The following is a 27230-nucleotide window of genomic DNA, read 5'->3' on the forward strand; positions in this document are numbered from 1 at the left end:
AGAATGTAATCAGTGACCTCCTAAATCTCAAGAGCCTAACTTCCAGCTCTCTCTTTTTCTGGTGTTAAAGCACATTTTGCTGATCATTCATTCCACCCTTTTGAGCAAAAGAGCTCTGTTCAAACAAATACTGAGTACTTGTTTCCAGGGGAAAAAAAATGTTTCTTTTTCATGGGAGCAGTAGCTAGTGTAATAAAGCCTCGGAGGTGGCTGGGGTGTGTGGTTTCAAATACTGTCACTGGATACGCACAGCAGTGTTTCTGGGGACATGTCAAAAGAAATGAAGTGTGAAACTGTATCTGCAACCTCTTGCTAGAAGGTTTTGAAGTAAGGGTGTTTCCAGCAGCTTACATGGCTGTCTTGTTCCCTGAAGTTTACAGCTATATTGTCTGTGCTGCTGTAGAAGTCAGTGTAGTTATATGCCAGGAAATGCATCTAAATAAATGCTTAGGGAAGGAAGAAGATGCAGATGAAACCTGTTAATGTACTTGGTGACCAAGAACAACCTCTTGATAGTGAGAAAAATGATTATATGAGTGAATGAAGAGATTTGAGGAAATACCTGAACTGGAAAGAACCTCATTTTTGCTCAAATGAGGATCATAAAATAACAAAGAAATCTAAGCTTAAGAAAAACACTCGGTGTTATTTTGCCTTCCAAAGATTTCCAGCTGGCATTCTTAAGTGACCTTTCAGAGATCTGGGTCACATTCTCCTGACAAGAAGTCTCTCACTCTGCTTCCCCCTCTGCCTCACGTTGTTAACTATATTAACCAAATATATTTCAGATGGAGAAGTGCTTGAACATATTATGTAGGATCAAAGCATAATGATTTTCATGATGAATAAACTCAAACCTTAACTAATATATTACCTACACTTGGTGAATAAATGAGCTAGTAGAGTGAGAAATGTTAGTTCTCATCTGGTCCTTTTATTATTAATTGCAGTATGTGCAAGTTACCTTAGAGCTAGAAAGATACAGAGCTTGATGTGTTGCGTCCCAGGAATAAAAACCTGGGATTGATGCTGCTCAGAGTGAATAGAAGAATAAAAGTTAGAAATAAAAATAAACCCCCCCTATGTATGGTTCACCTAGAGTTCAAATAGTCTTTCCACACCTTTATACTAAAACATCATGTAGTTGAATTGTTCTTGTGAACTCAGCAGAATTAGATTTTTTTTTTTTCCCTTGAGAACTGGAATATGTGAAGGTAATTATCTTTATTAGCTATATTTTTAATATTTTTTTTCCCTTCAGTGCATTGTAGCAATTATAATCCTTTCTTAAGGAGAGGTTTCTGTTTCCCCCTCTCCAGCTACTCTACAAGAATAGAAAAATGAGAAATCGGTGATTACATTAGTCTTGTCTTTACCTGATGAATGGTTTTTTTAGATGCCTGGCAGTAACATATTATCCTATCCTTTCTGGTATGACATCTTGTCCTCTTCCAAGCCATTGCTTTATTTAAAGTAACTGAAATTAGCACAGTGTCTGCTTCTGTGAACTATGTTAAGATGTGCAGATTTGCCAGCACCCACCAAAGATAGCAGCACCTGCGTGGTGCTGCTCAGCCAGAGATGTCCTTTTCAGCCTTTTCTAATGATAAGATTTTTCCTGGTGACTTTTGGAGTTGTCTAGTTCCTTTCCAGTAAATTAGAAGATATTAGCTAAGGAATTAAGTTCATTAGGGGAGAAAAAAATAAGGCCTCTTGAAATATTAACCTTAAGGTGTATTTTACTTCCTAAATGGTCTTCAGATTAATGATTGTCATCAGTAGATAAAAGCTTGTCAGATTTTGCCCAGTTGATTTCTCTTTGAGTCCTACAATCAAATTTAAATTTACTGAGGCATATAGATCTCCCATTTCATTTACTCATAAATATGCATAAAGGAGACACTGTAGTAAGTCCTGGTTTTATAGACATGCAAATAAATCCCCTTACTGTCACTGAAGTAAACTGAGAACCCTGAATACTTATTGCTTTTGAAAAATGTGAAGGGGGTTTTCTTATTGTCTCTTTGGGTATCTGTGAGTGCAGATCTCAAAATAACTTTCTGGTGAATTGTGAGGTTTACTTTGCTGGGAATGGTTTTGCCAAATAACAGAGGATACTTACTGTATTTGCTTTTATTCAAATGAAGTTATTTTAATTAAATTTGTGAGGGTCACACTAGTGGAATCGGAAAACTCTATATGGCATTGTGTTCCCATTTTCCCATTATCCTTTTCTACAGCTGGGTATTTAATGAGAAGACACTGTTTTCCTGTAAATATTTCTCTTTGCTGTTGCTCTATAAAATATAGTAAAGAGAAGAAGAAAAAATATTCTTACAGATGGTTGTTAATTTTTTAATGGAGTATCTCTGTGAAAACTGGGTATTTGCTTTTGTATCTGGGCACTTGTAACATTATGGAATCATTAAGGCACTTGGAATCATTAAGGCTGGAAAAGACCTCCAAGATCATTGAGCCCAACCTTTGACCAAACACCACCGTGCCAAACTAAGCCATATGACTAAGTACCACGTCCAGTCATTTCTTGAACACTTCAAGGGATGGAGACTCCACCATCTCTCTGGGCAGCCCGTTCCAATGCCTAACCAACATTGTTTTTCCTGGTGTCCAACCTGAACCTCGCCTGGCACAGCTTGAGGCCTCTTATCGTGTCTCTGGTTGCCTGGGGACAGAGGCTGACTTTCACCTGGCTGCAACCTCCTTTCAGGTAGTTTGTAGAGAACAATAAAAGTCTCCCCTGAACCCTAGACTAAACAATACCCGCTCCCTCAGCTGCTCCTCATAGGACTTACTCTCTAGACCCAAACCTACCATATGAAACAGTCCTAGGCATGCCTGGCAAGAGCAAGTTTACAGTGCTTTCACAAAGGCCATGTATTCTATCATGGATATAAGATGTTAAACTATCAGGGATGTGGTTTGGAGAGGAGGGCTGCACAGGAGTATTGGTTAAAAAGCTGGGAAGCTTTTTGCTTGTTTCTTTTTAGTTTGTTGTGGTCTTTTAATATTTTTATTATTATTGTTATTTTTTATTTATTGATGTTTTGAGAAAGAAGTGCTTCACATCCAAGAAAGCGTATGTTCTATGCGCTTAAAGTGTTTGTCCTGATTATCCTCACAGGAGTAAATCACAGTGTGCAGGAGCTATGTGAACACTTATTCTTGTGTTGGGAGATTTTGTCTGTGGGAGGAGACTTGGCATTGAATTTCCTCACACGAAGCAAAATGTACACTCGAATGTTTGTAGGACTAAGACCTGAAACATCTAATTTTTCTGTCTGTTAAAATGTATTACTTTTGTTTACAATATGATGAGCGGAGAATCTTTTGGCACTAGTCTTGGTACAATGTACCACCTCAGAGTTAGCAGTTGTCTCGTCAGTAATCATTTCTCATTATGTTCCAAAAGCATGGAGCTGAGAGAGGGATGCCTGAGAAGGTTTTAGCTGATGACAAAGTACAAGCAGATTTGTGTTTTTGTTTTCTAGCATGTTAGTTTTGTGTTTTCCTCCCCCTCCCAGAATCAGAGTTCTGTTGTTAGAGAATGGAGTACTTGTATTTGCCATTGTACTAAAGTAGTTGTCATAATGCGAATGAATAATTGGCAATTGATTATTTTTTTCCCTGTTCGTTTGTGTTTGGCATATTCCTACAAGAGGGAGTAATTGGTGGTCATTATATGTGACATGAACTTAGTTTTTATTTTCAACTCCCTCCTGCTTCTGCCAAGAGATTTGTTATCTCAGTAGGGATCCTTCTCATCTTGTTTTTATCAGAAAACACTGGAGAACAGAAGAGTCTATAATTGATTTTTGTATTCCTTCACGTTTTTGTGCAGAGTTTTATGGAGGCTATATTGCAAAAATGGGCTTTAAAAAAAGTAGGAAACTAAAGAAGGTTACATTTTTTTCCCATTTTCAAGTTCAATTAATATTGAAGTCTATATTAAAATGCATTTTGTGAGTCAAGCGACTATCCAAGGAAATTAAACTTCCAATATTACCATCGTCCTTATGGCCTGATGGACATCATGCAAATAAAATAAAGATTGGCCAAAGGGTCCTTCTTCCTCAGTTCTGAGCCAAAAATGGTCACTCTGCTGTCCTTGCCTTGCCAGCAGGTGAGCAACTATTGGCTGAGTAGTTCACGATGGGCTTGCCAGGGCAGGTGAGCTCTGTGAAGCTTGGGCTCCACGTGAGTGTGGTGTCCATATGGTGCATGTGGTGTGGTGACACAGAGCCTTAGTCACAACCACAGCCAGGTCAGAGAACACTGTGCTGGGGGCAGTCAGGCTCAAGGTGAGGTATGGGCTCAGTGCCCCTGTGCCACCTTGTACTGAATGCCCTGAAAAGCGAGCGCTGGAGTGAAACTGTGGCATCTGCCAAAGTCACAGTGCAGAAGACTGGAGATAGTACAAAATTAACAACAAGTAAGGACTTGGTTGGGAAAAATCTGAGACTGGTTGAGAAATAGTAACAACAAAGAGAATTTCTGTTTCCTCAGTGAAGACTCCATCCCTGGAGGGTGCCAACATTAGAACTGGCAACTCTGGCAGCCTTTCTGCTGTTTGTGCACCCAGAGCAACTGACTTTTTCTTGAACCTACAAAAATGAGAGAAAGTTTCTTCAATAGAGCGTTGAATTATTATTTGCTGACATGTAGTTAAGCAGGTATAAGAACATCTAGCTTCTCTAGTGTGTATTTATAGAGTATACTTTTTTATACTGTACAGGTGTTTATAAAGTATACTGAGACCCTTAACTGAAAGAATGTTGTATGAATGCAAGCAATAATTACTGTCACACATGTAAAAGAATCAGGTCTTCCTGCCAGTAGCCTTTCCTCAAGGGGGAATTTAATTCCTTTATCTGCAATAATTTTAATGCCACCTCTCTTGAGATTGGAATGTACAGTATTTAATGCTCATTTAAACAAGAGGGAGACTTGCTCTGCAATCCATTAAATCCAAAGGGACATGCTTCTACCTTCTCTTTGCTTGACACTTAGCTATACACGCAGAGAATGAACCTCTCTCAAATTCTCAGGTGACTCCTGGTTTTCTCTGAATGAGAAGAAGTAACCTTTGCCTCTCTATTAAAGGCATGCCCTTTACACACTTGGTTTGTTTCAGGTTGTTTTTACTTGCATTTACTTATCCCTAGTTTTGGGTTGCTGGTTTTATTTATGAAGAGTGTTCTTCAAGTGTCCAAGTACAGTAACCAGAGTTACCAGGCAGTAACAGGTGCTTAACCTACATTTGTGTGAAAGCAGATAGGCTGACAGTCACAACACCTTAAATGGGCACTATTAATTCACATATTTATGTAAAATAATATGGCTTCAGGAATGTGCATCTCAGCCATCCAAGAGAAGAAAGATATGTTTTCCTAAGGTCCTGGTGGATGGTTGTTTAGATTTTCTGGTACTCAGTCACAGCAAATATTAAGCTCAGTAATTTAATGCCATAATTAGAATTAGTTTAGATGGAACAAGTATTTCATTTAAACTGAGTCTGTACATCAGGAAAAGTATATTTTCTGTCAATACAGATATTTTTGGTCTCATAAGATGATTCAGCAGTTCCACTGTGTAATGTCTTTAAAAGTATTTTAGTATATAAACAGCGGTAGTGAGGTGAGAAGCTATTACAGCTCATTTCAGTGGTTTACCATTGGGCAAACAGTTGGCAATTATTGCACTTGGAAGAATTGAATGGATGATTTGAATGGAAATGCTGGTTCTTCAGTGAATTCCCTTTTTACATCAATTGTAGCATATGTCCATATTTTTTTTCCAGCAATAATGAATTTCCTGAGGTGATTTTCCTTGTGCTTTTGAATGCTGAGTGTTAACATCCAGCAGGAGAGATCTGTAGTTGACCTTTCATGCTAAATGTGAAAGGGCTGTTGTAGCCTTTAAAAAGCTTTTGTGCTTCTGGGCTTCCTGGGAAGCTCCAGTTACCTTCAGATTGGATCAGCTGTTTCAGGTATGAAACACCAGTTGTGCAGAGCAACTTTTAAATATTGTTAATAGTGATATCTGCCTTCTATGATAAGTCAGGTCTGAAAAACATCTGTTTGTGTACGCAACACATCTGGCTTTATGGTGCATTCTGTACCTTTCCCATCTGTTTAGGAGTGAAAATCACCAATACCTGTGATTTGACACTTTTCAAAGTACTTTTTATATTTGAAAGCATGAAAATAATATCAATGTGGGTGGTATAACTGTCCAATAGAAAATTTCTGCAGCCATTATACAAACTTCAGCCTTCGATATCACGAGGAGTTTGGAGTAGGTCTTTGCATCTGGTTAATCCTGATGCTTGTATCCAAACACACGTGTAATACTTTTAGTTTCTACGGAGGGGTAGTCAAGTGTCAGCCTGTGATCTAGATTTAAGTGGTGAATCAGTATTCTGTGCCTTTTTCAAAGATTAATTTCTGATAGCCTACTTTTTTCTTTGCAGAAACATCTGATTTCTGGCATTTCTCTCATCTCTTTGAGAAGGGACTATGCAGCTTCTAGGTCTGGTTGGTGAGGCAGTGCAGGTGCTGGCATGTTGCTCTGTGTTTGATCCATATTAGTAGAACTGACCAGAAGAGAAAGGTAAAATTGGGAAATGGGAAAGTCCAGGGAGATCCTGAAAATTCTCAGGTTGTTATGCTGGTTGGGAACTGATTTGGATGCTCATAGTTTACATGGGCTTAAAGGGAAACTGCTGCTGTTCTATGCAGGAGAATCCATTGAGGATTACACAGACCCTTAGTGCATAGAAGTACATAGAAACCACACATGCCTGAGGAATTCCCTGCACTGCAAACTGAATTATCAGGAGAATATTATAGGGAAATATCCATGATTTGCTCCTGGTTTACACTCTGTTTGTCAGAGATAGGCTCTGGAGCTCAGCAGAACTTCTCGTCTGGTCACATCTAGTACAGCTGTTTTTATCTAAACTGAATAATAAACAATATCCAATTTAATTAATGAATTTATTGTACCTGATATTGTATCTACTTGCTGTAATAATTACTGCCTAGTTATTAATTACTGCCTAGACTTAATTTCTTTATAAAAAAGGAAAAGAAAATGGAATATAATTGCAGAGTGTTACTGTGAGCTCTGGTGTATCTAAAAGCATGAAAAAAGCCAAATATTTTTTCCTTAGCAGAAAATTTTTGAACTAAAACTTAATTAGGAATGAGGTGACTAAATCAGACATAGTCTGAAATTGTGAGTTCTAATGTTTGTAGAATAAATTATCTTAGCACTGATTGTGGGAATACAGCAGGCAGAGACATGCAAGGAAATGATGTAGGTAAAGTGAGAAGTTACATGTTTGGAGGGAGGTTGTAAGAGCAGAGAAAAAAAAGTAGAAAATATGCTGCACTAATATAATCTCACATTTGCACTGGGAACTAATCACCGTTTATATTCTCAAATTAATGCAGTCGTATCTTTTGTAATGTACTTTGTTATACTTTCTGGACTAATCAATCTATTTGAACAGTTAAAATCATCTTGTGAATATTTTAGACTGAAAGTTTCAGTACTTTCTCAAAGTCTAATTCTTCTAGATGATTTGGATGAAATAATTCCCTTTTGGAAGCATAAATAGCAATATTCTTTCTATTGTTTGAAGAAAGAATTTTGTTATTTATTAACTGAAAAATAAGAGCTACTTCTGAAGTATGTCCACTTTCGGTTTTCTGAAATACTAGAATATATTCAAATCCCTCAAGTAGGTTATTATCTGCAGCAAGGACAAAAAGATGGTATTCAAAATAATTTATTCAGAAAGCTGGCAGTGCAGCAGGAGTCTAATCATCAGGATATGTGTCTCTGTTTCTAACACCAGTCATATTATCCCTTATTTCTAATACAAACAATTTTCAGTTGCGAAAATTAGAGAGAACAGCCAATGTAAGATAAAAAGAATGAAATCCATGAAACTGAAGTGGTTTAGGAAAGCTGTTTCAGAGTGCTTATAGGTTATCTTCCAAATCAGTGAATCCTGGAGTGAGTATTTTATTCTGTCTCAAGAAATGAAATAATAAGTGGGAAGTGTTCTGTTCAATTTGAAGTCAAGAGAGACAAAACTACAGTAAAGGAGAGGATTTTTGTATGAAAGATAAGAAATAGTAATTTTTTTTTCTCTTGGAGCTTTTAAGTATAAGGAACAATGCCTTGAATAGCATTCCTAAAATTTTGGAAAAAGTATATGCATTTTTATAAGTGCATAAATGCTAGAACAGTTAAAGTACCCAAGTCTCCTTTATACTCTTCTCAATACTTTAAATATCGTCAAAATAATGCTCAAATAGAACTGATATGGGAGAAAAAAAAAGTGTGAAGAGCCTACAATCTGCAAATGAGAACTCAAAACCTCACCATCTCCTGATCTCATTGTTTTTCACACTTATTTACTTTTCCCTCTTACAAATGTACAAGTGAAAGGATTGGCGTAGGATATTTGAAAACAGAACTCGGTGGCGATACTTAGTCCTCCCAGAATTTACTTGGATGAAAATGACACAGGGTGAAGTTATATCCTGGTGCTTCTTTAGCCTTGCTTTCAGCTCCAACTTGGTACTTCAGTTTGCTTCCAGCTGTTTTCTGCCCAAAGTAAAATGTTTCCTGGCCATGTGCTGCCTCTATTTCTGTCAAGTGGGGTTAGGAACTGGTGTTGAAAAGACAATATAGTACTCTTTACCTCCTGGAAATTCCTTTTTGCAATGAGCCGTCCTAAAAGGCCAGCTGTGCCCAACCACACAGCTGTTCCCAGAAAAATAATAGCTTAAACCTGCTTTTGTCAGGGCCAAGAATCAGATCTTGTGAATTTATGAAATCTGAATGCTATGGTAGACTCTAGAAGTGTTTTGCATTAGCAAGATTATAAATAATACAATAAAAATTAATTACTTTAGTGTGTGATAATGAGCTTTACAGGTAGCTAATGCCATGTTTAGTATTATTCTTTTATGTTTGTGATCAAGTCAACCAGTGCAGTAACCAACCTAACCTATGGTAGGAAATTACACATCCCATTATTCCTTATAGTACAATAAAGCCTTTTATTTATGGCAAGCATTAGTTTTGTAGTCACACAGAATTCGTATCTTAGCAGTGCATTAAGACCTTCCTTCCCTCCTTGTAATAGCTATCCCTCAAATTGTCCTGTTCTTCTGTTGTCAGACCTGGACATATGGTATAGCCGTCAGCATTAGGAAGAAGGCTCTGGGCCACAGAAATTCTCTCTCCAGTCAGATGTAACAGGAGAGGCCCAAAGTTCATAAGAAATTTGCTTTTCTTATGAAGATCTAGTGAGTTAGTTCTAATTCCAGCCTGCCTATTCCACATGATGGTGGTTGACATTAGAGTATTGTAAACATATCCAATTATCATATGGTTTTACATATCACTTCTATGAGAGGTGCTCACCCGAGTGCATTTTCTGTAGTGCAGCTTCTCTTCTGAAGTGTGTTTTATCATCTCTAAGAAACTCACATTCTCTAAAGGGAAATTTTCAAATATTGCCTCTGAAGCTCTGCATGTTGAGCTTCCATAACTCAGGTGGGCAATTAGATAATTAAAATATGATTTTAATGTTGAGTGTAGGCTACAACCTGAGCAAAAGGAAGTAATTGTGAAACTGAAGGCAGATAGCTGAAGCTTGCAACTGGTCCTTTTTTCAGATGTTCTAAGCAGAAGTGAAAGTTTGAATTGCTGTATTTTTCCTAGAAAACATGAAATAAATGGACACAAGGAATTATTTCATTAGTAATGGTTCGGGATAACTCTAATGTTAGAATCTGAACTTCTTAATAAAAAGTCTCTGTTAAGACTACAAGAGACAGGAAACAATTGTATTTTAACAGGCAGAAACATTAATAGAACCCTTTATTTTTATGAAATTCTATGTGAATTTTATAAAACTCTTTTTAGTGTTGAAGGAAATGAAGGGTGAGCTGTCCTAGATTATGAGAAATGAAAAGAAATTCATAACTGTTATCTGTGAATATTTCTGTTTCAGCCACTGTGGAACAAAGCTCAGTTTTTCTTTAATGTTTCGTGGGCTTGTGATCTACTAAATGGAGAAAAAAATGAGGGCACTCTCTTCCTTGTGTGATGTGTCAGATAAGATAAAAATGAGCCTAATTTATTATGTCTTTTAAACAGATGCTCCTGCATATGGGCATGTGTTTCCCTATTTGTTTACTGATACATTTTAAGAAATGATTGCCCTCTTGGTAATGGTTGCAGATAATTACTTATGAAGAAAAGTTCCCATTATGCAGGCACCTAAAATTGTTAGTCACCTCTTAAAACACTTCAGTTCCCACTTCCACCTCTGAATTCCCACCAAACCTCCTTCTTCTCAGTGTCATGTAGGAGCAGGCATGTCAGCATTCAGGAAGATACCATCACACAGTTCTTTTTAATTGCCAACACTGAATAAATTCACATTCGTTTATATCTGCGAAAAACTCACAGATTGTGCTTGTGCAGTTGAGCTTGGACAGTCTCTTCCATCTTAGGTTTTGCTTTCTCAAGCTGGAAAAAGTCAATTTTTTTTTCATTTTTCAAACTGGGAAATAGCTTTTTTTCCTTGGTGGACAGATTTGTAAGGGAATATAAAATGCCCTTCCCAGTCCAAATAGTCTTACCGCGTGCATCAAGTATTTTGCACTGGTCTACAAGAATATTTCAGTAGTTCAGTAGGTCAGCTGAAAACATAAGGCAAGAAGAAAACCAACCTAGAGCAATATCAGCAACAGTTAATCTTTTGTAAACAGCTTTTGTTTGTGCAGTGATAACTTTAGAGGGTGACACGAAAAGACAAATTGTTACCAAATCATAAGAGTTTTCTTACTTACTTTCTTTCATACTTGCTTATCAAGCACTGCAGTAATTTTGAAGGACTAAACATCATTAAAAGAAAAATCTTTCTGTTTTGCATACCACATATCCATAAAGTGTGCATAGGAATGAATGATAGCTTACTGAATTTAAATTAACAAAATCCAAACTTACTTTGACAAGTTTGGTGAAATACTTTAATCTGTCAATAATAGTTGTTTGTCACTGTCATTTTTGCAGCACACTTGCAATATTTAACAGTTATACAAGTGCTAAAATCTTCTGATGCTTTCCAAAAATGCCTGCACAGCAATAAACCCCTTAATATCCTCACTTACTTGGGATTTTGGACAATAAGCTAGTCTGGCATGTATTTGACAGTGTGATAAAGCTGCTATAGACTTAGCTGCCTAAATTGAACAGCAAAAGACCAGCAAAACCCTCATGAGTTCACCTTTCCTGATAGGGGAGTTGGCTGGAGGGGCGATCATTTCAGCTAAACCAGAGTTAAAAAGGCGATAGGGAGTCCACTGTGGTTGGCACAGTCCTGGCTTACTTTCTATTATTTCTGATATGTCTCTGCAATTCAACTGATTTCTGAAGCTGAATTAATCACCTTAACAAGCATTCCCATGTTTGGACAGAAGTGTGAAGCTACTCAGGGCAAATTCCAATGCTTTTCATTTGGGTCTGATATTTTCTAGTTGATCCTAATATACTGCACTTGTTCGTGAGCTAAATTCTTTACCTGATGTATCCTCACAAGATATTATTACTTATATCAGGTTTCATATGATGTTTTCCAAGGAGATATAAAAGGTGATAATATGTATTCTATGGCCATCAAACACCAAGATGGGTGATGGTTTAAGAGCCCACTCGGGGGGCAGCAAGCAGTGCTATTGATTCAGTTGGAATGATGCTCAGCTCCTGAACAGTGTCAGAAGATGGTTATTTCCATGACTAATAAAAAAAAAAGCAAATCACCAGGTGTTATGATGTGGTTTACAGAGATTGTTAGAGTTACAGTAAAGTTTTCTGAAGAGCGAGTTTTATTATTGGATCAATAAATGTGCTCTAACTTAAGCCATTCGGCTTCACCCAGGAGATGAAGTTTAATGATGAAAGTGTGAGAAATGAATGTGAGAAAAGATGCTTCAATACTTTCTTGAAAAAGTTTTACATGTTTCCCATAAAATTAAGGGCTCGTAATAACATGGCACAGCTGTGATCAAGTCACTGTTAGTTTTGAGAGCAACCCGGTGCAATATAAACTTTGACCTTGTTCTAAATTTCACAACAAAATAAAAACTCAGACATTTATTACAGAAAAATGCTGAGAATCAGGAAAAAAGAATACAGTTCAAACAAGCAGCTTTCAGCATGAACATAATATGAAATGTGTTCCTCCATGTGGATGCCCTAGAATGTGATTAAGGAAATATGTTTTTTTCAGTCATCCTGAAGTTGAGGCATAGAGCTCAAAGAAACATGTTCTGAATGGGCTTGTTTGCATGATTTCTCTTCTAATAGACTGAGGGTTTGTGTACTATTTCATGGGCTTGCAGGTAAATGGTAAACCTCTGTTTAGGTAGGTTATTTATAGGACAAGAAAAAAACAGGGATGTCAAAAGGGGGGCTGTGTATGTTCTGGATATGGTAATTTTTTCTTGAAAAAAGCAGGAATATGAGGTTGTGGTAGAATAAGAGAAGTTTAGGGGTGAGTGATCTATCCTCTGTGTATTTATCTGCTCCTGGTTTTCTGCATTTGGACCATTATGTTGTTGGGGTGGGACTGTCTTTTTGTTTGTGCAGTGTTAAGCCTTGTGGCCTTGAGCTTCTGGGGAGGTTTGCATAGCCACCCAAATCCATGAACTGGGTCTTGCTCAGAGTCATTCACAGATAACTGGGGAAAGGTAATTGATGGAGTTTCCCCCTTGGCATTGATTATGAAAGGGAGGCATGGAAGATGGTGGTGTGGAATACTCTTCTTCTGATAGCATTGCAGGAAAAAAGTAAAAAAGTTTTTTCCGCCTAATTAATAATGCTTGCCACCTAATTAGTGATGCTTGTCTAACTGATGAAGGTTGATGCAGTGGCTTTTTTCTTTTCTCTTTTTTTTTTTTTCCTCCGTCTGTGTTACAGATATACGCGGGCTGCAGGGATTTCTCGATCAGGCCTCAAGACTGGGACTTGATGTATCGTTACAAAAAGTGGACAGGAACATCAGCAGAGTGTTTTCCAACCTTTTTACTACCATGAAAACAGAAGAGCTGAACCGCTATCGGGACACGTTGCGGAGAGCTATCTTACTGCTGAGCCCACGGGGAGCCCAGACTTTTATTAATGAGGTCAGTGCAGAGTTGTTTTTATCATCAATATTTTAGAAACATGTATTATGACTTATTGTGACTTATTATGTGATACCTTGCTGTGTTTTGCCATTTTGACAGTGCTGTTTGTTAAATGTCGGATGGGATTGCGAGGCTCTGGTGCCAGAGAATTGAAAGATCACATGCTTCATGGAATGCATACTTTGTGGTTGATGCAAATGGGGCAGCATGGGCTAGATGGGCACTTTCAGTATAATATACAGCTCTCTGGAGTAATTATTTTTTTATTTGATTGTCTTCCGTATCAATAATTTTGTCCTGGATTTCAACCGCTGTTGACAAGTGACCAGAAAATCTAAAATAGTCCATTAGAAATGAAACATAATGTGCCTAGAGAGATGCTTTTGTTGTGGAAATGTCCAAATTCATGTTAAAAGGGCACATTATGGATATTTGAAAGTTGAATCAAGGAGATTTTATCAAATATGAGGTGGGAATTAGATGTTTGTCTTTTTTTTCTTAGTGGTTTCTTGAAATCAATGAGGCTAATTAGGACAGGGAGGTAGCTGTTGGGCAAACTTTAATTAGTGTGCTGTGGGCTAATTTTTGGCATTAATTAGTTTTATCCAGATTTCTTAATATTAAATAATGAATTATTTTACAGTGTTTTATATGTCAGAATTGAGAATGAGAGTTGAAGCCTCAGTATAAGTTTGTGTATTCATTAGCTAAGAATTTGGCAATGAAGTAGGGGTTTTAATTTATTTTTTTTTAGTTAACCAGGCATAAGACTGAACCAAGAAATTAAAATGTGGGTGAGAACTGTTTCCAATTATCAGTTTAGCTGCATCAAAGCCTTCTCAATTAAAAAAAAAGTCAACTCAAATTAGTTTATTAAGGTTTTTTTACCATAACGGCATTAGTAAATTATCCACATTTTATGTTCATCAGTGGTTTTTAAATTAATAAGGTAAAGTTTATCAGAAATAAATGAGGCAAATAGTTAGCTTGGAAAAGACTAAGCACAGGGATAAACTCTACTAGTGTTTGTGCATACACAGGGATTTCCTGCAGAAGAATGAGGGAGCAGATGCCCTCAAAGTGTAGTAAGCTCTATGCAGCTCAGTGGGCTGTTTTATTTGCTTCGTAGCAGACCTCCAGCAGAAATACACATTGCTTAACTTTCCAGTGAGTCCTAACAAAGCATCCAAACCAGGTATGAAAAAGAAATAAACATGTGTGTTTTATTCAGACTCAAACTGGGTGGAAAGTGTGTCCCCCTTCAGTGCTCAAGGCTCCAGATTTCTTTGTTAAGAGTTAGATGAGTGCACTGTCAGGACCCTGAGGTGTCTGGAGTGTAAAGGCTCGTGTATTAAACTGCTTTACTACTCACTTCACCTTAAAGCACTGTGTATTATAGGCATTAAGACTAATGACCCTGATATATTTCCAGCTCCCTACAGAAGTTTAACAGTGGGCAGAAATGAAGAGTAATTTATTTGGCAATCTTCCTATATTGAATCTTGATTGATTCAGAAAAGCTTTATAAAAGAAAATTTAAATCTTAGAAAGGAACTCTAAAAAAGCTTGAGTTGTGAGGTACACGGTGTAGGGGAGAATCTTTCTCTGGCAGAGGCTGGGCTTACATTTTGTGGAGTTAGCAAATAACTGCAATTCTTTAAGATCTCAGTCAATAAGTGGAACTAATTATCTGCAGCACATTTTCAGGGAGTCTAGAATAACAGCTTTCAACTTAAATGAAATATGCATTCGTATGTAATTTACAGAAATGCATCACTCACTGTGTGTGGCAATAAGTGCCTTCGAAGGGTTTACTTATTTCTGCAGTAACTATTTCATGCTATAGATAACTTACAGCTCTATACTAGTAGTATTGTTACCAGTCTGGCTCTGCACCTTGAAAATTGTTTGAGATTCTGAAACAATTTCTCTCTTCAGTTTTGGGAGGAAAATTAGCTCTACAAAAAGAATCTAAATAGTAGCATTAGAAAAAAATGCAAAGATATCGTTTTTATATTTTGCACATATTTATTTTCTTTTTTTTTCTGTAACTCAAGTTAGAAATAAAAGCTCAAAAACAAAGAGAAGAAATTGGATTTAACGTTTTGTTTCCACAAACTTGTGGAAATGGAAAATTTCATGTGAAAAAGAGGTTCCTTGTTAAGTTTTTCAGTTTTGCTGAGTTGGTATTTTGTAGCAGGGGGAAAATGTCTGAAAAGCTTCAACTACATTTTAAGGTGTATTGGCTAATAACATTTCTTCATAAAAAACAGGTGTTGCACACAGACCCTCCAGTGGAAGGCAGAACAGAAATAAGAACAGTGTTTGGACTATGAACCCTGATATGAACAGTTTTAACAAATTTTTCTTAGCACAAGTCACAGACATCAGCCATTGGAAGCTGGTACAAGATTTATTTTGCCTGGTTTGATATCGCAAGTGATACATCTTTTCTGCTAAAAAATATGGATCCAGTTTTCAGCCTCACTTATCATTTCTTGGGTGGGCGAGAGAGATCTCATCTGACTTTGAATGCACAAAGTTAGGGGATTCTGCCATATCATACATGAAGAAGCTTTGAATGCTAGAAGAACTCAATTTTAGGATTATTTCTTTAATTTTCATTTAACTCTCTTAATAGCTCAGTACCTGGTTCTGTCATGTGTCAAAGTTACTGCAGCAGGAGTCACTGACATTTCATAAGTTTTCAAGATTTATTATTTTACTATAAAAGCTGCTTTGACTGAAAGAACAGAGAGGAAGAAAGGAAAAATATCTTTTCAATGATATAGGTATAAACACGGAATCAGCTGTTATTCAGAAAAGAAAAGGTAAATGCATTTATAAAATGTTAACTAACCCAGATTTTGCACTAAAAGGTCACCTTGGGACTGAAGCAAACCTAATGTAAAGAGTGTTCCTCTTAATCAGTTGAGAAAAATGTTCCATTCTTCACCTGCAAAAATCCTGGATATATTTGTCTCAATTGGTACAGATGTACATGTACCAGCAAACACAATTTTGTAGTTTGAAGGCCATACCATCCTCTTGCAAGGCAATATATAGAAAGAAAAGAAGAAAAACTAACAATTCAGAAATAGGGATATTTGTCACTTTTAGCTGTTCTGTTAGTTTCTTTGGCCCTGACACAGGAATCTGAGATTCCAAAGGCTCCCTCTTTGTGGCAGCCAGGTTTCACCTCTCTCTTTCACTTACCAATCGATAGGTTTTTTTGGTTGCAAGTAGAGGTAAATTTGTATGGATTGCTTTTATCATTAAGGGCTGTACAGTGAAATGAATAAATGGAAAAATAGTTCAAAGAGGTGACAAAAATGATAAAAGAGTGGGAGAGTATGACCTGTGAAGAGAGGTCTCAGGAACACGCTATACACAGCCTGCCTAGGAGAATACCACTGACAAATACCTGAGAAGGAACATGAGAGGAGAAGGAGGAATTATTAAAGGTGATCATGGGTTGTCTAACAGGAAGTAATGACCTGAAGCTAAACGGGGAATGCTTTCTAGCAGGGAGGTCAGTCGGACAACGGGAGTGCTTGGCAAGAGGGTTCAGTGAGGCGTCATTCTTCAAGGTGTTCAAGAGTTCACTAGATAAAAACACTCTGGTAAATTAGGCTAGCAGGCGTTCCTGAATTGGTTTGAAGGATGTTCTAGACGATCCAGGAGCTCTTCTGAAGACTTACCTTGAAACATTTGTTGCGTGAATAAGTTTAGACGTTGTACTTTTTAGACAAGACATATCTGAAGAGGAGGAAAAAGTCTTGTAATTTAGTGCTTCTGAAGTTTCCTGTGGCAGGTGTGTGGTACCTGGTGGCTGTGGTTTGGTTTTTTAATTCTTCACAGAAGATGGATTTTAATGAGATTTTTCTTTATAACCATAGATGATATCAATTCTTTAATCTTCCTTCTTTTCATTATATATATATAAACTTTACTTTTTAAAACCAGTAAAATAGAGGCCGTAACCCACTTGCATGTAATTGTTGACTTGTAAGGAAAAGACATTATTGGCTTTACAAAACCTTTAACTCAGCATTACTTGTATTTTTGGCATCTTCATTGAAGCGAAAAATGTTTCTGTTGAGGTGGATCTTTGAAAATGCTGTAGTTACTTGTGAGCCTGCCTTACCTCTAAGCTAGTAAGCTTACTGCAGTAAGGTTCCTTGTATATATGCATGTCCCTGCAGCAAACCAGCCAAAAGCAGAACTCTTTGCATGCCTAGGATAGTAAATAAGTTGAAAAAAAAAGGTAATAAAAGAGAGCAGATTAATTGCTTTAAAAATTAATACAAACCCCCTGTATCAATGCAACAAAGTTATGTGAATCACTACAATACCAATTTGAGCTGAAGCTAAAAACTTCCAGAATAACTCTGTGTTAAACAGCTGTAATTTATCTCTGCCCTGTTTATGTAGTAACCTCTGTGTCCCCACTGGAGAGCAAAGATTGCTCTCTCTTTCTCTTTTACCCTAGTTCATACTTGTCGGGGTCGACAGAGAACCTGTCAGCAGCCTGGCAATTAGTGATGAGGAATTTAAACAACTTTTAGGAAATATTTACTGTAATGGTGGACGGAACAAACATAATGCAGCCCAGACCAAAGGTCACCAATCAAAATGTGCATAGTGTCACCAATAGCATGTCACAGCATGCACAGTGTCTTCAGTGTCACCAATAAGAGTGTGTGCAGTGTCTTATGCTTGAGACTTTTGACCAATTGTGTTGTGACACGATAGTGTACAAAGAATATAAAAGAAACACTTGAGAGTAATAAACAGCTTCCTGATCACCTTGCACCTGGACTATGTCTGACTCTGATATTTATGTCGCATTGGCCGTTCCGACTTTATCAGCGACATATGGAGACGCCGACGTGATTACAGCGTTGAAGAAGGATTTATCTCCAACTCCGAGAAAGAGTTTGGAGGGATTCCTCTCCGAGAGAGAGGGGCTGCCGTGACTTCCCTCCTAGAGGGGGAAAGAGCAGAGGATTTTCTCTCCTAGAGAGAGATTGGACCTGTGGGGCGAGGCACAGGGGGAACGGAGCCCGGTGAAGCTTGAGAGCGGGTGGCTTCCCGCCAAACGGTCCGGACCTGAACTTTTTGAACCCTCATTAGGTAAGCTAACGGGGGTGCCACCGGGGACTATATTTTAACGACGGGTCAGCATATAACGAAGGAGGAAAGTGTAGTTCTATCTACGTGGAAATCCCTCCTTAATTGAAAGAATGTCAAGGTTGCTGAATTTAATTTACGACGTGTGCTGTTATAGTACTGAAAATAAGGCTTTGAAGCTACTACGTTAAGTTGCATTTCGTGTGTTTGCCTGACACTTGCTCCGTGAGATTCTGAAAGATTTAGAAGCGTACGGGAGGCAACAATCTATGCAATAACTCATATAAGAACTAAAACTCTGAAACGCAGTTGCCCAGAAAGATAAGCAGGTTGCCGATGTAACAAATTGTCCTTGAACTATACCTCCAAGCAAAAAAATGCAGAAAAATTTAATAATTCACTCCCGGAGACAGAAAAGAAGTAAGGACCCCCCCTCTCCATTGCCACCGCTGCAGAAAAAGCAGTTTTTCCACCAGATAACTCCACTGAGAAAACAACTAAGAAAAGAAATTCAAGTTAAGATATATAAGCAAATGGAGAGGGACAGAGATAAATTAGAACAGTGGGGGCTGGGCAGAAAACAAGACAGCAAGGCCCATCCCTGTATAAGCCTTTGAACTTCTTCGCAGCCTGAGTTACTTATTTTTTGTTCATGTACTAATTGGCTGTTTCAGTCTCACAATATGTGTAAGATAAAACACAGAAAAATATGCAACAAATCAAGTTTGGTGTCATGGAAGCCTGAAGACGACGATCCCTACCGGGGAGAAAAGGGGGGCAAAAACTGCCTTCTGATATTTCTGTTAATTCTTGTGTTAACTGTAGTGTCTGTTGAATGTTTTTGTGAGCTCACAATATTATTGTTACTGTGTGTGTGTATGTGAAGAAACAAAGTTCTTTGCCAGGACAAAAAAGGAAAAAAGAAAAGTAAAAAGCCCTCCCTTGAAAAGATTCAGCCTTGCCAGGGAGAAAAAACAGTGTGTATTTCTCATGATAGAGAAGGTCTGTTGCTTGGTAACTAAGCAGGAGTGAAACTCTCCTACTTTGTAAAAATTGCAACTTTGTAACCTTCTGATTGGAGAAAGAAATTGTCTTACAATTTCATAACATGGTCTTACTAACTGTTTTCTGAAGTTGTTCATTAAAATAACCAAAATTGTTTTAAAATACATACATAAATGTAATGGAGAAATAGACTTTTTAAAGTAACTGCTGACAACTGCCTGTGATAAGAAAATTCCAAAGCGTGTGGGGGGAACGATTCTCAAGCAGAGCTGCTGGGCACAGCTGCTCTACCTTCCTTCTCCACCCCCTGCTTAAACAGCTCTGTAAACATTCTTTTGTTGCTTCTGTATTTTACAGATAGGTTTTTTGAGATTGTTGAGGAAGCTTTAAGGTAGACTTATTTGGTGGAATACCTAGCTCAAAAATATCTTATTTGACAGGGGCAGTTTTTGCCAGAGAAAAAAGGAAAAATAAATAAACTGTTTCTAGCTGGAAGTTTCCACCTTTGTGGAAAGAGAGATGAAATCTAAGGATATAATACAGGAAACTGCCTAACAACAGACAGCGTTTCAAGTTTAAACTGCATCTGTCCTAGTCTCTGTGCTAAGCAGCAGAGGTGTGTCCCTGTTATCAGGTGACAAACCAGAACTGTTGCTGCTTTGCAGGTGTGCATTCTGGATCCCCTGGTATACTCTTATGAGCAAAACCCTCCTTTAAAGCAGCCTGAGTGAGTTTTACTATGGCTTTATGTAAATTGCTAAAGTTGAAAGCTACTTTACAAGTGTTAACTTCTTAAATACACTGATGTAAGTTAAACTGTTACACCTATTTTGTTTAAATAAGATGTTTAAAGTTTTCATGCATATCCCAGACAAATGTATAAATATCAGCAAAAATTCAGAATTAGCTGCTTATAAATCCTAGCTGATCATATCATTTCAGAGGCTGGGTGAGACTGCTTAAGTTGTAAAAGGACGTGACTGTTCTCCAGTTTCATTTTTTACATTCAGAGAGGCAGGAATCTGCCCTATGAATTTGTGAATCCTGTTCAAATCCCAAGCCATGTGTGGCTTGATAAAAGAAAAGTAAAAGATGCAAAACTATATTTAATCCAATTATGCAACTAAACCCCTTATCAAAATCAGTAATTCCATCCTCTGAAAGATTTCCATATGCTGAGATTTTGAACAGCCAATTGTTTCTTCATAATGAAAGCTGTTATTTGCTTTTATTGAAGTTACAGTGACCTTCCTGAAATTCAGTGTGTTTTACTTTACTATAGGAGAGAATTTTTCTGCAGTACAACATGATAAAATGCTGCTCAAAATGATAAAAGCAAAGTAAAAGGAAATACAGAAGTTAGAGACCTAAAAAGATGAGTTAAAATTAAATGTGATTGTTCTAACCAATGTTATTTGAGAAGCAGGATTGAAGAATGCTCCAGGAAAATTCAAGGAACCAAACCATGGAACCTATCTCCAACAGAGAGGATTACACTGCAAAGAATCATCACTAGACCTTCAGCTTCAAAGAAAAACTGCAAAATTACCCACAATACCCACTTAAAAGTGACTGAACTATTAATAACAAATTTGTGAGTTTTGTATTGAAGGTGAAGAACAACTACAAGAAGCAGATGAACAAGAGCCGAGAGTTAATTACGTCCCAGACATCAGAGACAACTTGGACTGACTTCTCACAGAAGACACTGAATTTCAAGCTGTATTAGCAGACTGTAATAGTGATTTATCTATTCATTTTTCTAAGTACTGACTATAGACAGAAATCATGTGTTGCTGCCAATCACACATTACTCACGTAACTCAGACATTGGTTTAACTTCTCCACAATTTAGGAAGTTTTGAAAAACTGTAAGGACAAGTAATGTTGTAATTTGCTGGTTTTTCAGAACTAAAACAATTCTTGCAGGTTAGAGTGCATGTCACACTGCAGACATCCAGCATAAATCTCTAAAAGTTACATTGTACTCAGTGTGAGAGGACATGAACCTCTTTAACAGAATTATTTGCAATGTACTGCATGAATTCTAATACTTGTTTTATTTTCCTTTAGTGACTACTGCTGTGAAGCTTCTCTTAGTATACCTAATGTAAACATTCAGAAATTCTTTTTCAGTATTAACACTGTTGAGTAGATGATCCCATGATAAAGTATTGTACAGGTTAATTTAATCCATATTTGATACAATATTCCTTCAGTTCAATCAAGATGCGAATTATGAGTAACTAAATTCAAAAAGTAAAATACCATTTGTATTAATTTACAGCTCTTACAGCATGTTGCTAAAGGATGAACAAAAATATAGAATTAGATGATGTGCTAATAAAATAACATAACCCTGAATTTTACCCATCAAATGAACATTTTAAAATATAAAAAGGGGGGAAAGAGACTATGCAGGCGCACAAACAGATGCTAAATCAGAATAGATCTCATTTAAATTTTTTAGGCCTTATATTCCTTGTATGTATTCCTTTTCAAGCCAGGTACAGTTGTTAGACATGAATGCCAAAGATGACAAACTGAGAAGTACTCAGCCAATAACTACTTAAAATGTAAACTGTGTAATTAAAATGTAAAAGTATAATAGAAATTCCAGCTATGTGTGAGTGAAGAGTGACTGAGGTGGCCACCAATGAATGACTGAAGAGAGATTGTGTGAGAGAGAGAGACTATGTAGATATATATGTGTGACAATATCTGTGTGTGCAAACTTAACAATGCTTTTGTATTGGAGTGTTGAGACTTAGGGGTAATGTATTACACAGATCTCTCGGACTGTAGTGGATCCTTGTTTTGAATAGTGGATGAGCTCTCTGGATTCTTTCTTGGTGAGATGTTGCTGTGTTTCTTTTTAGCTTTGGATCAGGGGTTGCCAATGCTGATGCCTTGCTTGATCAGCCTGTTGCAAAGGGCCCTGCAACAGACTGTCAAAGCCATCTTTGTGGCATAAAATAAAAAAAAGAGGGGGAATTGTCGGGGTCGACAGAGAACCTGTCAGCAGCCTGGCAATTAGTGATGAGGAATTTAAACAACTTTTAGGAAATATTTACTGTAATGGTGGACGGAACAAACATAATGCAGCCCAGACCAAAGGTCACCAATCAAAATGTGCATAGTGTCACCAATAGCATGTCACAGCATGCACAGTGTCTTCAGTGTCACCAATAAGAGTGTGTGCAGTGTCTTATGCTTGAGACTTTTGACCAATTGTGTTGTGACACGATAGTGTACAAAGAATATAAAAGAAACACTTGAGAGTAATAAACAGCTTCCTGATCACCTTGCACCTGGACTATGTCTGACTCTGATATTTATGTCGCATTGGCCGTTCCGACTTTATCAGCGACACATACTAAGTGTTCTGCCTGATTCTTTAAAATAAAAAGAGATATCCTGCTTTTGATTTGGGCTTTTGGGATCATTTCACAGTGATTTCTGGCCTTCCTTCATTCCTGGTCATTGAGAAAGCTGAATACCTTGCTCCCAGAGCACTCTCAGTTGGCACTTGTTAGTGAACAGTGCTCCAGATTTCTCTTTTTCCCTTCTGCAGCTGGTGACATGTTATTACTTGACTGGAGCTGAATGAATTATTTATGGCATCTTGAACAGTTTGCACCCACAAGCAATTGTATGAAATGGTTTTTCTCAGAAAACAGGGATCTTCAGTTTTCAAAATTTAACTGGAAAAAGTTCAGTACTAATTTTCTGGCACTTAACATTTCATATTGGCATACATGTCTCTCTTTTTTTTTTTTTTTTAATGTTGCAGACATTCAGCATATTAGTCCATATCTCTGTTTTCTCTGCAGCATATAAACATCTTCAAATATTGGTGAATAATTTTGGGAAAAAATATTATGCCTCTTCTGTTTTTAGAAGGCAATTTGTATGTTGAAAGAGCTGGTAGTGATTTGTGAGTGCTGGTTACAGACCTGTAGAAATAATACATTCTTCTTTCAATGGTTCAAGTTAAATTATGCCCGCCTTATTTCTCCTAAATCCTCCTGTGGTATTCTATTTCTTCCTTAGAGCTAAAATCTTGTCTGCTATTGTTGACATTTTCAATACGCTGAGACTCTTTATGCTTATAGAGAATAATAATTATAGTTAAAACCCAAGCAAATCTCATTGAACTGCTAAAACTGAAGTGAAAACAAAACCCTCCCATTTTGGGATAAATTAGCCTTGAAGCAACTTTCTTTCCACTGGACCAAAAAAAACCCCAAAACACAAACCCTCCTACATTTTGTTTCACTGTGATTAATCCAAGGGGTGGGATTATTTTCACAGGGATCCTGATCTATTGGATCCCCGTGTGAATATGTTTAGAATGATCAATTACACGGATTTGTAGACACTGTGAAGAGGGGGGAAAAATGATGAATAATTAACTTTATGAATTGCTTACCTAGTTTCATTTGAATGGTATTCCTTTTGCCATTACTGGTATATTTAAGTGAGATTTTTAAATCTTTTTTTTTTACTCCATTAGAATGTTACATGAGACGTTGAACCTGAATGTTGAAAGGATGGGAAACATGAGGCTCCCATCCAATTTTGTGCATCTCTAACAATAGCTGATAGGAGTTTTGTGAGGCTTTGTGGGTCAGTTGAGAAAAATGGCAAGAGACACACAAAGTCCCTATGAGTCTAGAACCTGCTTTACTATCAGTCTTACTAAGTTTCTGGATGCCAGTAATGATATGGCAGCTCTGAAGGAACCAGATTTCCCAGCTCATATTTTGAGTCTGAGGACCGATGCATAAGGGATCATGTATTTTTAAATGTCATTAAATCTGTATGTATAGAAACCAGGCCTTCCTCTTGCTCGAAATGCTTAATATCCAGTGTACTTTTGGGTCCTTGTTTTATTGCAGATGTTCAGTTGCTAAAACACGATTCACTTCAAAATTTTCCTGCTGTCCATATGTAAGGATGTCAGGTCTAAAGGAAACTGTGCCAAACATCTGGCTGACAAAGTTATAATAATATCTGAAATTAACTTTTGTCTCATGAGCTTCATTATTTTTTTTGAACTAACCAATTTTTTAGCTAATTATTTTTGGTTATTTTTTTATTTGTTAATCCAGATCTCTGAAGAGATTTAACCTCAAAAAGAGGGGAGAGAGGCTGCATTTATGGTTTGGTGGGTTTTTTTTGAAGGAATAGGAGCTATTAATGACTTGGAAACACACAAATATTGTATTGGGTCACAGGCAATGCACCTTCTTTAGTACTGTCTTAGTGCTGGTTTTTGCAAGAGCTGAGACAGGACAAGTCTAGTGGGCACTAAAAAAAAAGGCTATCAAAAACTAACCCCACCTCCACCTACTCCTTCATGGCTCTGTTTTCCAAATCATTTTACTTCAGGTTGTTTGGCTGACTCCTTGATTAATGTGCAATTTAAAAATAAAAATTATATGTATTTTTAAGGTAGTGAAAAGTGAGATTGAATACTCTAACATATCTGTGGTCACTATGCAAAATGTTTCTCTGAAATGCTGCAAATTTGTAGATGACTTTATCATTCCCAGCAAGGATAATTTTCTGCAATTTAGGTATAATTTACCAGAAAGGAGAAATTAGTAATTAATTATGGATGATTAATTTTAAATATGTTCCTGCATTTGCATTTCATCCCTATGCTAGCATTTACCTATTGTAAGGCACTGGCAGAAGCAGTATAGGTACATGAGAAAAGGTCTTTGCCTCACAAAAATCAGAAAAAAAGTAATGGTAATAAAATGCTATTTATCATCTTCTGGTTTTACTTTTTCATATAAATTTAGTGAATTGTTCAGCTGACTGTTCTAGGGAAGCTTGACTTTAAATGTTATAAAATACATACTGTAATTATTCTGTATTGAACTTTTGAACCTCCAACACCAGTGTTTACACACTGTAGCTACAGGTTGATTTTTTCCATGTCTCTAAGCACAGGAATTGGCTTGGAGTACAGGACTCTGAACAACCATCTCTCCCCTAAAATAAACTTCTAGACCTGCTGTGCTGGATTGAGAAAACCACTGATTCATTTCGTTAGTTATTCCAGAGGTTATAGAAGAAGGCCATTATCCTTAGAAGGGATGAGTAATTATTGCTGATAATAATTTGCACCTGCTTCAAAAATCAGCTCCTTTTCACAGAAGGGTTTTAATCACTTCCAGTAGGTGAAATGAAATTATATTTACCCAAGACTTTATTTTTAGTTTCAAACTAATTTGAAAAATTACTTAAGCCTTTACTAATTACTCGTAGCACCCAGGATAATGCTATCTGTGTATGAGATAAAAGCTTGGGTGAGATTTACCATGATTTGAGAAGACTAATCCCAATCAAGGTGTCCTAGGACTGGTGCTCTGTTCCTCTTAAAGTTATTTTGTGTCTGGCAGGCAGCACACAGTGTGAAGGTGCGAGACAACACTGAATTTTATGCCTGTTTCTTCACAGTTGAAAGTTTAGAGTTCCTAAAAAAATCAAAAATGAAGGGTCAAGGGAGCTCTCTAGAAATACAAGGAAAGAAATATCTGGAAACTTTGTTCATCAAGGACAAGCAGTTAGATCTGATTCAATTCAGCTTATAACTTGAGACAGTGTGGTAACTGTGTAAGAAGATTGTCGGGCAAAGAGTGTTCTGTGTCAAAGGAATAGAGCGGTGTATCATCAGCATAAAGCATGATGTGTCAGTTCATTTACCTTTGTACCTTGGAGGATGGCAAATACTGCAAAATTAGCAAGGGTTTGAGAGTTGTTTTGGAAAGAAAGTATAGTCCTATACTAATAATTATTTTTCCTACTGCTACTGTTAGTACTGCTGGTGCTATTACAACTAGTATGTTTGCTGTACTTGAGTGGCTTGTTATAATTTGGGATGTTGTTTTACTGGGTGCTGTATTTGTGTCCCCAAAGAATTTACAGCATTCAGGAGGTGACAGATAGAGGTATCTGGGGGGTAAAATGAATTGATGATGAATGCTGTTCTGTGACACCAATAGTGTCATCATTCCAGGATCTTAGAAGCTAGCATTTTGAAAATAAAATAAAAAGGATTTTAAGATATTTGTGGAAATGTTTTCATACATAAGAATACATGAAAAGGGTTGAAACCAAGACCAGAATCTTCATGATGAATTAGAGGTAACCTGAAAGATTGGAATAAAAAGTATACAGTATTGAAAGTGAAGATAGTTAGCATATCTTTGATGTGACAGGTAACAAGGGAGCTATTGAAGCAATGTGAAGAGATGGGTGAAATGATCAAAGCAAGGGGTTAGAGATCCTCTTTGTAGCAGAAGTTTTAGTGACATATGAGGAGAGCTTGCAATTCTTAAGGTCAGAAAGATGAACTTGGAAGTAATCAATATGTAATATCATCAGAGCTCGGAAAGGAATTTTAGCATTACATATGGGTAAAAAGAACTGTTTATTAGAAAGATTATGTCTAAGGAATCTGTGAGATTTGGGGCTTATCCTGGATGAGAAGCTTTGAAAGTAGTGAGAGTCAAGGATGACACTTGTGTTGTAGCCCAAATTGGCAGGTCTGATGTTCTGGCTGTTCATTTTGACTGAGAAAAAAGATTTTCTTTCCCTAAAGGGAGAGGTCTGAGAAATCTCATTATCCACATGAAGCTTGTGAGGGTATCCAGAAAGCAGGCTATCAATTTAGACTAAACAGAATATGAAAAATGTGTCACAGAGAAGTAGATAAAGACTCATCAGCATGTGAATGACCATGGATTTTTTTTGCTAGTTTGTTCGCTGGATGAAGTTAATGTAAACAAAGAAGATTACAGAGTGAAAGGGTGTGGAACTCTCCTTGGGAACTTGGAC

General features: G+C 37.1%; 1 protein-coding gene across 2 annotated transcripts in view; it reads left to right on the forward strand.

The window, feature by feature from the left end:
• Positions 1-27230, forward strand: part of GRID1 (glutamate ionotropic receptor delta type subunit 1) — a 519369-nt gene that overhangs the window by 262638 nt on the left and 229501 nt on the right. For both annotated transcript variants that reach the window (XM_032695050.1, XM_032695049.1), the window contains exon 4: positions 13030-13235. In XM_032695050.1, the coding sequence (XP_032550941.1) occupies positions 13030-13235 (206 nt within the window). The remainder of the gene's footprint in view (positions 1-13029; positions 13236-27230) is intronic.

This window comes from Chiroxiphia lanceolata, chromosome 8 (assembly GCF_009829145.1).
Source record: "Chiroxiphia lanceolata isolate bChiLan1 chromosome 8, bChiLan1.pri, whole genome shotgun sequence".
NCBI lineage: Eukaryota > Metazoa > Chordata > Aves > Passeriformes > Pipridae > Chiroxiphia > Chiroxiphia lanceolata.